Below are 11,774 nucleotides of genomic sequence, written 5' to 3'. Positions count from 1 at the left end.
TTCACTGCACTCTGCTTGTATTTGACCTGGTGGCAAAATCAGAAATGTCAGGTCAGGTGTCATCAGGTTAGCCAGATCAGGTGGTGCTAAACTATTACTGTTATTAGCTGCTTATTTAACTCAAGCAGTGGACAAGCTGTCAGTCAGCCAGCACTGACTCCAACATGTAGTTAGTGTGTTTGAGACACTCTCTGAATGTATGATTGTTCTGTTCTATTAGCTGACTCGCTCACACTCTGACTTCCTGCCCCAGAGCCACACTCGGTCCTCACACTCCTCATCCCCACATCATGACCGTGCAAACGAACCTCACGACTCGCTGACTGCTGCCCTGCTCACTTTGTGAGGCCGCTGTCTGCGTACTCACTGAGCTGATGTTCTCCTGGTTACGTCGGACTCGCTCCATCTCAGGTGTGTCCATGACTGCGGTGCCACAACCCACCTCCTCCCTGTACCGGACCTGAACAGAGCTGGAGGTGAGGCATCTGCTGCTATAAAGGCTGCTTGTTGGTGGCGGTTACTTAAACTCCACTCCCACTCAAAAACACACTTTACTTCAGTGTTCTGAAGATTGATTCTCTGAGCTTAACATTCACTCATATAAAAAAAAGCAAACTGTTTTTCTGAAGCAAGTAAACAAGTTTGTTGATTCCAACCGTAAACGTACGTCACTGATCTTCTTGGCGTTCTCTCTGGCGAGGACGATCTCTGGCGTCTCTGTGACCGATGACGTCAGGTTTCTCATCATCTTTGAGTCCCAGCAGTATCGCAGCTAAAAGGAAAGAAAACGCTGCTGTAACAAGTGTGTAGATAACACTTTAGAGTTATGTCGTATAACCTTTTAGACATATCACCGCCTGTGACTGCTGACTACAATGACCCTGCAAAACTTTGCTAATAAACTTCATCCCAGTCCTGAAAACGAAGAATTGTTTTATCTCTGAAATAGCAGCAATACAATCAATGAAGACTGAAAATGCAATGTCTGTTCCTACGTTTGCACACTTTGTTCTTGGTGTTTGTGGCAGTAGTGTAAGATTTTTATAGAAAAATACCGAAGAAGAGACTTTACTGTGTACGTGCCCAAAGCCTGCAGTCTGGGATCTAAACATTTGTGCTTATGGCTCATGAATTTCATTTTTAGAGAATAACATGTGCTCACCAAGTCATCATTACTAAAATGAGAAGAAAACGTTATTATGAACATCAATAAAAATAATAAAAAGCAGATTAAAAATGACAACAATCTTCTGCATTTACTACACTGTTTCATTGTCCTGAAGTTACATGAAAATCACAGGAACTAAAACTTCAAAGCTTTTAACTGATCATAATTAACAGGAATACAGTGAACAGATGGTGGGGACACCGAGCACTCACAGAGCTGACGTGTCTCTGGTTGGCTTTGACCCTTTCCATCTCGGGGGTTTCAGAAACCAGACTGTAGCGTCCCTTCAGTCGCTGCGCCTCGTCTTTATACTTCTTCTACAGAGAGGGGCGGGGGAGGTGGTTAGATTGGAGGGATGAACTTGTCGTTTCACTTAAAGCATCTTGTTTTAACACACAGACCTGGCTGTAGACGTCTTTGAGGTAGGAGGCGTGCAGCAGCTCAGGAGTGTCTGTAACCGACCCGTATGAGTGTTCTCTGAGCTGCTCCGTCTGCTTGTACGACTTCTGCATCAGGCAGACAGAAACCATCAGCTCAATGTTCGCAGGCTGCATGTTTTATAAGAATAAGATGTCCGAGAAAGAACTTCCATTTACTTTAATCCAGTGACACAAACCTGGCTCTGGATCTGTGAGGCTCTCTTGGCTCTTTGCATCTCCAGCACATCAGCACTCAGCTCCATGCCTTTCCCCACAATCTCCCTCTCCAGATCTTTGCGGTACTCCTTCTGTGAACACCACAGTTGGAACTCCAGTTCAGATCAGGCCACTTACACCTTTCAGAAATCTGTGTGTGTTTAGTTTACCTGGTTCAGTATCTGATTGGCTTTTCTGACCCTCAGCAGCTCAGGTGTCTCTTCAAGACCAACACCAGATAAGCCCCGCCCCTTCACCTCCTGCTCCAGGTCCCTCTTGTACTCTTTCTGCAAGGAAAGAGCGAAAAAAAGCAAAAACTGGGAAACTAAAAATGAAAAGGTAAATGATTTTTTAAAATGTAATGCTTGATTGATTAAAGCCAAATGTTTGTTCTTTTTTCTTTGTGAATCTTCATTTCACATAAATAAGATTAAAATGTGTTGATTTCTTTGCCTTCTCTCCTTAGAATTGCCAAAAATTGTTTCAAATAAGCAAAATAGTCGATACCATTATAGCTCACTTCTCTTATTATTAAAACTCTTTAAAACAAATATATGTGGGTTCACTGATTTTGTCTTTCAATCGTTCAGATAATAAAAGACATGAAAAGGAAAAACCAGAAAAAGGAACAATCACCAAAATCCACAATGCAAGTGCTTCACAAGCCAAAAGATGTTGGAAATCAGTGGATTATCTGCTCTTCCAGGTTTGAGCACAGCTTGATCAAACCTCTAACGTGGCTTTAAATAGTTCATCCCTCTGAGGCTACGTCACCTCGCTCAGCAGGCTGCTAGCATGGCGCGCTGTCAGGTATCCAGGCGTCTGGTCGACATCCACCAAGGCTTTGCCCTTCATCTGCTCCTCATAGTCCTTCCGATATTCCTTCTGTAAGAGACACACAGCACAGTGAGAGAACAACGACACACAGATAGACGTGATCAGCATTAATATTTGTAGCTTTTTAAGGCGCAGGTGCACGATAACCCTCATACTTGTACAACCAATAATTGTAAACCCCCACAAAAGTACGATCGCTTCATCGTGCCCGAGCTTCACTGGTGTTTCCTTCAGAGGCTGATATGGAGTCAAACTGTGGGGCACAGATCCACAGCAGGTGGCACACACTGATCTCAGCTTCTCTAAAATACAACCGATTTGTTTTCATGTTGTTAACGATTGACAGAAAAAGAAGTGACACCACGCTGCAGCATCGTTCATGATGCGAGCAGAGCGTTAATAACCTGTGGCTGTGCTGTGAACTCTCTCTGTACGACACTCATACACTTTAAACTCTGTTTTAAACAATATGATAGCTTTCCTTGATTTAAGCTCCTCTGGAGTCGTATTATTATATGACTTATGATTTATTTTAGGTTTAGATTTTCTCAGCTGTGAAATCAGTGTTCAAAGTTCTATAATAGGCAGTGAAGATATATGCTCGCTGTGTTCTGTGCAAATAAAAACACTTTAATTTCTCCAAACTCATTCACTCCAGTCTGCAGGCCAAAATATTGTTTGGATTATTTGCTACATGTCACGTAAAAAGTTTAAAAGTTACAACCAAAGACGCACAACACGCCAAACCAGAAGTCTTCATCTGCTGGATCCAAAGCTCAGAGTGAAACTTCTGACTGGAGTGTAAAGCTAAAGAAACACATAAAGTCTGTTTCTGTCAGAGCTGCAGAGACGTTTCACCTCGCTTTGCATCTTCTGTGCTTCCTTGGACACCTTGTAGGTCTGAGTGTCTCCGAACTCCATCAGGGAGCGACCTTTGTTCTTCTCATACTCCTCTCTGTACTTGACCTGAAGACAACAAAGCACACAAACCCATCAGACGCACTTACACAATGTAAAGTTTAGAAATGATCAGACAATGAAAGCTTTCGCTTGTGTGTGTGTGTGTGTGTGTGTGTGTGTGTGTGTGTGTGTGTGTGTGTGTGTGTACCTGGCTGTGCAGCACTGCGTTCTCCTTGTGGTGGAGCTGTTCAGCCGTGTGCAGAGCTGTGTGGTAATGAGCCTTCGTCTGCTCGTACTTCTTCTTATACTCTACCTGATCACATATACACAAACACACACTATTATACAAGATGACTATTTATATAAGCACAGGCTTATTCAACAAGCAGAAGGCTGGCTGAATAAGCCCGAGTCCAGTCCAACAATGTCCTCACTCAATGAACTAAAATAAAATAAATAAAGACACACGAGCACAATGCAGGACTTTTATTGTAATTGTGTGTCGGTAGCAGATGTTAAACTCTTTATTAACTCCTGCAACATCCGCATGGGCTTTGCAGAGACTTTTATTTTGAAGGCTGCATCGTAGCACTTTAATAAAAATAATAATCTCTGTTATTATTCTATGAAACATAGCTAGTTCTTCTCTGACAGTCTAACATATTGAATTATTGTCTAACAGCATGTGGCTTACATTGCTCTGAAGCTTGGTGGCGTGCAGGGCGTGCTCCAGCTGCAGGAGGTTCGGGAGGTCGGAAGAACCGTCTGGTTTCTGGTTCTGGTTGGTTTTATATTTCACCTGGAAGACAGGAAAAATGCATATCAGCACGCAAGGTTTTCCAGGGGTTTTAAAATGATTTCAGGGCACACGTGATTCCTTTAAGGAATGCCGAGGTTGGCAATCACAAAACAAAGAGATTTATTTGTTCCCGTTCACTCTGGTTTTACTCACTTATCTGTGCAGCTTTAAGTGATGCTCTGCCAGAGGTGGCAGAAGTACAGACATTCTGTACTTAAGAAGTGCAGAAAAACACTCTAGTAAAAGTTGAAGTACAGATGCAACGTCTTTACTCAAGTACAACTGACAAAGTGCTCTGAAATGTCAAATACAAATCTCAAAGAAAGTAAGAAGTAGCTCTTTTGAGGATATTTCTACCAGCTACTTTTTTCACAAAGCTAACTGAACCTCGTGCTATAGAAATGTTTAAGTCTAAGGTCTGGCTAAACATGGACGAGGTTCTTTCTGGAGAAGCAGATTAATCATCCGGAGGTCCACCATCACAGTGACTCTGCAGACCACAGTAAAGAAGCACGACGTGAAAGGCCAGGCCTCGTTCACAGCTGGTTAGCTGTAGCTCAACTATCAAAATAAGAGTAAGGGGACTGTTATTAGTCATAAATCTGCAGAAGGTGGGATAAAAAACGTTCCCAAAGATGTTTTATTGTGTAAAGGTCTCAATCCACACCTCGTTTTTTTTCTTTGAGGAGCCAGACTTTCTTGTAATGAGCTCTCCAAACGTTCAAAACAGGTTTTTTTCACTCATTTTCGGTCTTTGTATCTGACCATTTTCAGATTTTTTTTTTAAACACTGACCTTTGAAACTCCACATTATTGAAGTAGCGAGGGAACAAAATTCAGAAATATCCAAAGAAGACAGAAAGGTGCCTCAGGCTGTGCTGAACAAGGTGGCCGAGGTGGTTTGTTAGGTGAGTACGAACTCTGGTTCCACCTTGTATACCATGTTTCCACGTTTGCATATGTTTAACCCTCTCAAGGCAGGCGTTGCAGCAGTTAAAACAACCTGATTACCCCACATACATATTTTCTGAGTTTTTTTTCTCAGAAGCACCACTGCAGGACTTGGTTGTGCATTAGCAACAAAAAGTTTCATTTGAGCCTGAGAGGGTTAAAAAAAATCACTGTGCCATTGTGCTCGAGAACTACTGGGGCCTTTGGTATCCAAAACGGATCCAGCATCACAGTGATTCAGAGTGACGTGTGGTGATTATGTTTCCTGGTTAAAGGTTAAAGATGAGCAGACATTTTACAGACATTAATGTCCATCAGGGTCAGTCATTGTAAAGCTCTCTTCTTTCTCTGCCAAGTAAAGATGTTCTGGCTTCAGTTCGTCATCATGCTGTTCAAACAGCAAACCCAAATCTCAGGGTCAGAACATCACACGAGCCACATTTTCTACCATCTGCAGAAACAGCAAAGTGTGAGAAGTATTAAAAAAACAGAAATTTCCCTTTGAGTTCCACATATAACACTTTACTTTGATGTTTTCTTCAGTTGTGTTGCCAAAATCGGTTCCAGTTTCAGCCCCCTTTTCAACAAGCTCTTCTACTAAAAACCTGCATTCAGAGATCCGCCTATGTATCATGATGCTGAGTCTCAAAGAGAGGCTTTTCTAAAAATGCAGCACTGTGTGAACGTGCAGCACTCCTGAACACCGGGCAGCGTTCAACACAACAAGCTGTTATGTAATGCGGTGAAGTGGGGAGGCTCTTTTCTGCAGCTGTGTGGGCAGTGAGTGGACGAAAACGGCTGCCTCTGTGTGTGTCTATTTGTGCTTGTATGGTGCTTCCTTTCACTGTTCAGCTCTTATTTTCTCTTTTTGTTTGCTTGGAATGAAATTTATGGTGACTTTGTAAAGACATCTGAACTCCAGGGGGCTGCCCGAGGTTCAGATGTAGTTTTAGGTTTCATGTTAGAGCTGGGCTCATATTTGGCTTAGATTTGTTTAATATTTAATAGTGATGATGGTGTTCAGAGCGAGAGAAAGAGGAATGCTTATATCAATAAATGTCCTCACAACTGCAGATAGACCAGCATGTGTGTGTAACCTCTTCAACTTCTCCAGCTTTCATCCCACAATCCCTCTCCATTTGCCTTAGAAAGGTTGCCATGGTTACGCCCACACAACAGACTGAATTTTTCGTGAGTGTGTGTGTGAAAGAGAACGACACACACACAGCTTTTTCCCTCTTCGACTTGATTATCTCAGTGACTAAAAGAAAAAAAAATGTCTCCAGGTGATCTACGGGGAAAAATCGGATTATTCTGTAAAATATAAAAAACGAATGAGTCATCCATCCATCTTCATCCGCTTTATCCGAGGCCGGGTCGCGGGGGTAGCAGCCTAAGCAAAGAGGTCCAGACCTCCCTCTCCCCAGCCACCTCCTCCAGCTTATCCGGGGGAACACCAAGGCGTTCCCAGGCCAGCCGAGAGATATAATCTCTCCAGCGTGTCCTGGGTCTGCCCCGGGGCCTCCTCCCGGTGGGACATGCCTGGAACACCTCACCCAGGGGGCATCCTTGTCAGATGCCCGAACCACCTCAGCTGGCTCCTTTCGATGTGGAGCAGCAGCTGCTCTAACTCTGAGCCCCTCCCGGATGGCCGAACTTCTCACCCTATCTCTAAGGGAGAGGCCAGCCACCCTTCGGAGGAAGCTCATTTCCGCCGCTTGTATCCGCGATCTCGTTCTTTCGGTCACTACCCACAGCTCGTGGCCATAGGTGAGGGTAGGGACGTAGATCGACCGGTAAATTGAGAGCTTCGCTTTTACACTCAGCTCCCTCTTCACCACGACGGACCGGTGCAGCGTCCGCATTACTGCATCTCGATCTCCGGCTCCCTTCTCCTATAACTCGCGAACAAGACCCCGAGATACTTGAACTCCTCCACTTGGGGCAGAAACTCGTCCCCGACCCGGAGTGGGCACTCCACCCTTCTCCGGCTGAGAACCATGGCCTCAGATTTGGAGGTGCTGATCCTCATTCCCGCTGCTTCACACTCGGCTGCGAACCGTTCCAGTGCGAGCTGGAGGCCCTCACCCGATGAAGCCAACAGAATCACATCATCCGCAAAAATCAGAGATGAGATTCACAAAAACTCAAATGCTCAGTAACTAAAAAAGTAACTAAAATGATTACATTAAAGCATAATGCTTTAATGTAATCCATAAAACTATCTGGTTGTTTTTTTATTCCCCTTTTCAAACAGAGTGGGACGACTTCAGACTGAAGGGGAAACCATACTGTTGCTTCACCAGCCGAACAACCACATCTGAACAACACCCAACTTTAATATAATGAAGCCCACAGAAGTCAAAGAGTAAAATATTGTTCCCACTCTGCACTGCTTTCCCATTAGGCATAAAATAAAAACAAAGAATTGTAAAGAAAACTATGGACACACTAAACTACACAGCACACACATGCAGGCATTTTAACAGCTTTCCTTTGTGGTGCACTTTCATACTCACCCAGTTAGACTATGCTGACCTACATTCAGAAAAAAACCTGATGAACGATCATCACATGCTTTATTTGAACTTCAACCTGTGTGTGACTGATCATGTGACCACGGTTCACTCACCTGACTGGCCAGAGCAGCAGCAGCCTGCGTTTGTTTGAAGGAAACACAGTCCAGCGGGTTGTATTGAGGTTTCTGCCCCTTTAACTGTCTGTCAAAGCTCTCCTTATACTTCACCTGCAGGACAGCGATGAACAGAGACATCAGCTGTTAAATGTGAGTGTATCTTTTCCAAGTCTTTTAACCACACATTATAGTGCTCACTTGCAAAGCGGCTACTAGTGCATGCTGGGAAGGCTATGTGTTACCTGGCTGGCCAGTTTTGAGACCTCTTTGGCGTGCTGGATGTCGGTTCTGGCCAGAAGAGACTCGTCACTGTAGACGGGCTGCTTAGTATTACTCTTATAGGTCACCTGTAGATGTCACAAACACACAAGAAAGACTAAATAAAACAAATACAAAAAGATTAAAACAGCTGTGAAAAGACATTTTAGTTAAATGTAGTTATTTTACTTTCAGTTTTTAGGTAATTTGATAAATCTGTGAACTTTACAAGCATCAGGAGGCGCCGGAGCAGATATTTATTGAGACTGAGACGTCTGAGTGGGAGTAAAGAGATTTAACTGTAATATCTGTTCCAAAATCCTTACATTTTGCCCTTGGCAGCATCATCCACATAATATATATTAACAGCATCTAATAATAACAAAACCAGGTAAAAAATAAGTAAACCCAACTGAAAACAATCAGAGACAAAGCCCCTCAATACAAACTAAAAACTGCTGCAGTGTATTAGGGCCACACAATGAATAAATTAACGAATAAATAAATATATAAATAAATAATATATTATTGATAATTTGAGAATAAAGTCAAAATTCTATTTAAATGTAGACATTATCGTACAACGTCTGCTGTATTCTCCACAAACCCTCTTGCTAGTGAACCTGGTGCATCGTTGTCTGTGTACATTTGTTAGCACTGAATTAGCTGTTACTAGTTCCTGTTTGTAAAGTACAAAGAACACTAAGTGGATGTTATTACAGCCGAACACATACTTTCTACTTTCAAGTCTTTATCTAAATTGGATCCCTGAAACTAAGTCCAAACCTCAAAGAGACCCCTGAAGGTCTGTCCCAAAGAGAGGACCGGGTCAAAATGTCCCCACTTTCCAAAACAAGTCCTCACAAAGACAGAAATACAAACACACACACGTCACACTTTCCCAGAAAGCTACAAAACACTCGCACATAATGACAGTTCAGTGTTAAGAGCAGAACATTTTCTATAATTAATCAGCATTTCCACTCAGAGAGAAGCAGCTGAACAGGAACGTTGTCATGGAAATGAGTGTTGGATGGAACGTGGTTACATGTTCACACACACACACACACACACACACACACACACACACACACACACACACACACACACACACACGCGCGCGCGCTTACATCGCTGGCCAGTTTAGCTGCGTTGGTGGCGTTCACGATGTCAGGTCTGTCTGGGATGGTGTTGTAGTGATGAAGCTCCTCTTTACCTTTCCTGTAGCTGACCTGAGACCAGCAGAGGAGGTTAAGGAGAAAAGGAGGAGTTACTCTAATAAAACCAACATAAACAAAAGTGCAGTGAAGTTCAAAATTAAAAAGATAAATAAAACGCAGGTGTTAAACACACTGGCCATAAAAACAGAAAAAAACAGCTGAATTCACTGAAAGCTGCTGTCGGGAAAAGAAGGTCTACACTATGAGTAAAGCCACTGTGCATGATGATCACATGCACAGCTCCACGGTGTTCACTTTTAGCACAAAAATCATATAATTAAGTCCTTTCCCAGTCGCTCCTGTGTCCCCTTGTGTGTCTCAGATCTCAGTGGGGCTTTTTCCACTCGCACTTTGATGACAACTATCTTTGTTTGTCTCTGGTAGCTTTGATTCTTTTTCCTCCACCTTTTATTCCAGTTTATTATTAGCTCTGACATAATCGTGGACTATAAATGGAAACAGACAAATCATGTCTCTTGCCAACATATTTATTCATGCAATCTATTTTACACATTGAACAGGTGAATATAATAATATTTTACAGTATTAACCGTTAAAGGACACTGTTGTAGAAAGACTGAAATAACAGCTAATGGTCTAATATCATAGACGGTGCATAGACTGCATTCTTTCTAATGGCCAGCAGGTGGCGCATCCTCTGGTTGCAAAAATACTTCCAGTATCTAGAAGTTTGTTAGAGGTTTGTTGTTTCCTTGATGTACCTTACAGAACGTTTTCCTGATGACTTCTTGGGATTTCATACACTTGCTCTGGAAAAGCACAAATATTCGCCTCTAAAACTGACGGCAGCATCGTTTTAGAATTCAGAATAAAAAGATTTCATTCCGTTTTCTCCAAGCGTTGTGCTTCCTTGCTTTAATAAGCTGATTGTCGGTGGTGTTTGGAGAATCTCAGCTGAGGTTTTTTGCGATGCAGCGTGAAGCCGAGTAAATTTTTGATCGACTTGTGCAAACGCTGACTCGCCTCTTTTCCCATCACCTGCTGTGAGTTTGTCTTGTTGTATTTGTATGTAATGATGCTGCACCATTGCTCAATAAAACACAATGTCCATTTTTAATTACAGTTCTCCTCGGAGTTGATAGAAGGATGAACCAGGTTACACATTCACTGGTTAACAACTCATTAATCAAACGTTGTGCTCACAGGCGTCAGATCCAGTTTCAACACACAAATATGGTGATGGTGAAGCCACGAGTAAAATCAGTCAGCTCAGAGCTGCAGTATCAGACTTGCCTAACCAATCACAGACAGCGCAATGTTATGCAGCAGAGTACAGTAAAACATGAACAGTGGTTTGGCAGATGCACTGCAAAATAACAGCTACTTGTTGTGTTTTACTGTAATTTAATAGAGAAACTGTTAAGTTTGCTGATGAGCTGCTGTCGGCACAGTTATACGAACAAACGTTACATAACAGCTGTTGTATCACTGATTCAGACGGACAGGTAAATATTTACTTCACTCTGCTTCTTGTTGACCTCCATGGCGTGCTCCACCTCAGGAAGCGTCTTCATGTTGGTGTAGCTGGACTTCCCCTTCTCCCGATTATATTTCTCCTTGTAGAGTTTCTACAGAGAGACAGAAGAAAGTCAAAAAGAACTGAGGAAGAAAAAAATGATTAAATAAGTGAAGAAAAGGAGATGTGGAGGATTTGAAAAGAGAGACGCAGAGAAACAGAAGCCTGATAAATTTAGGGAGGAAAACATCAGATGACTAATTCATCCTGGTGCTGGATTGCGTCTGAAAGCGCACTCGTTCATTTGTCTAAAAATAAGACGAGCTGACTTCCAACTGTGAAAATGAGGAATTCACAGCGTGATGCACAAATGAATACAAAAACTGAGTGAAGTTAAAAGGCCTGCAGAATAAACCGGCCGCCTTCTGTTTGGATTTTGCTTTAATCGTGTTTCAAAAACCAACTGATTGCTAATGTGTCATTTCTTTATAAAGAAATAAGAGTCCTACATTTAAAAAAATGCTTAAGGTCTATGAATCTGTGAAGAAAATAATAATTACTGTAATAATAATAATTACTGCAGACTGTCAAACATTAGATATATTGCATATAAACATAAAACAGCTGCATATCTGTAAACTTGTACTATAATATCAGGAGTACAAGGACAAACTAATGAGTGATGTATGAGTTTTAACTAGTTTGGATAAAACTGTTATTTAACTGCTTGTAATGTCTCCTTGAGTGTCTTTACTGGTGCCTGAAAATAAAATGTTGTTGTTGTTGTTGTTGTTGTTAAATGAGGTGAATTTTTTAGCTTCTTCTTTTCATTTCATTTTTATTGCGGCACATGTGGCGCAGCGTGAAGAACAGACAGACTGAAGAAACTGATCT

General features: G+C 42.2%; 2 protein-coding genes across 2 annotated transcripts in view; both read right to left on the bottom strand.

Moving 5' to 3' along the window:
- The window catches only part of LOC102300397 (nebulin), a gene marked incomplete at its 3' end in the record, with an annotated part of 74,303 nt that continues 62,529 nt past the window's right edge, over positions 1-11,774 (bottom strand). Inside the window, 15 exon segments of the mRNA XM_042215763.1 lie at positions 1-26; positions 368-460; positions 668-772; positions 1,381-1,485; positions 1,570-1,674; positions 1,785-1,895; positions 1,974-2,090; positions 2,578-2,688; positions 3,499-3,606; positions 3,749-3,853; positions 4,235-4,339; positions 7,923-8,036; positions 8,168-8,272; positions 9,314-9,415; positions 10,882-10,992. Of these exon segments, the coding sequence (XP_042071697.1) occupies positions 1-26; positions 368-460; positions 668-772; positions 1,381-1,485; positions 1,570-1,674; positions 1,785-1,895; positions 1,974-2,090; positions 2,578-2,688; positions 3,499-3,606; positions 3,749-3,853; positions 4,235-4,339; positions 7,923-8,036; positions 8,168-8,272; positions 9,314-9,415; positions 10,882-10,992 (1,523 nt within the window).
- nebl (nebulette) overlaps positions 1-11,774 on the bottom strand; it is a 25,323-nt gene that overhangs the window by 4,208 nt on the left and 9,341 nt on the right. The window contains exons 9-22 of the mRNA XM_042215762.1: positions 10,882-10,992; positions 9,314-9,415; positions 8,168-8,272; positions 7,923-8,036; positions 4,235-4,339; positions 3,749-3,853; positions 3,499-3,606; positions 2,578-2,688; positions 1,974-2,090; positions 1,785-1,895; positions 1,570-1,674; positions 1,381-1,485; positions 668-772; positions 368-460 (exon numbers count right to left, since the gene is read on the bottom strand). Of these exons, the coding sequence (XP_042071696.1) occupies positions 368-460; positions 668-772; positions 1,381-1,485; positions 1,570-1,674; positions 1,785-1,895; positions 1,974-2,090; positions 2,578-2,688; positions 3,499-3,606; positions 3,749-3,853; positions 4,235-4,339; positions 7,923-8,036; positions 8,168-8,272; positions 9,314-9,415; positions 10,882-10,992 (1,497 nt within the window). The remainder of the gene's footprint in view (positions 1-367; positions 461-667; positions 773-1,380; positions 1,486-1,569; positions 1,675-1,784; positions 1,896-1,973; positions 2,091-2,577; positions 2,689-3,498; positions 3,607-3,748; positions 3,854-4,234; positions 4,340-7,922; positions 8,037-8,167; positions 8,273-9,313; positions 9,416-10,881; positions 10,993-11,774) is intronic.

The sequence above is a fragment of the Haplochromis burtoni genome, unplaced genomic scaffold (assembly GCF_018398535.1).
Source record: "Haplochromis burtoni strain Fernald_Lab_line unplaced genomic scaffold, NCSU_Asbu1 Contig_817, whole genome shotgun sequence".
In the NCBI taxonomy this organism is placed as follows: Eukaryota; Metazoa; Chordata; class Actinopteri; order Cichliformes; family Cichlidae; genus Haplochromis; species Haplochromis burtoni.
This window is presented reverse-complemented; position numbering and strand designations above follow the sequence as displayed.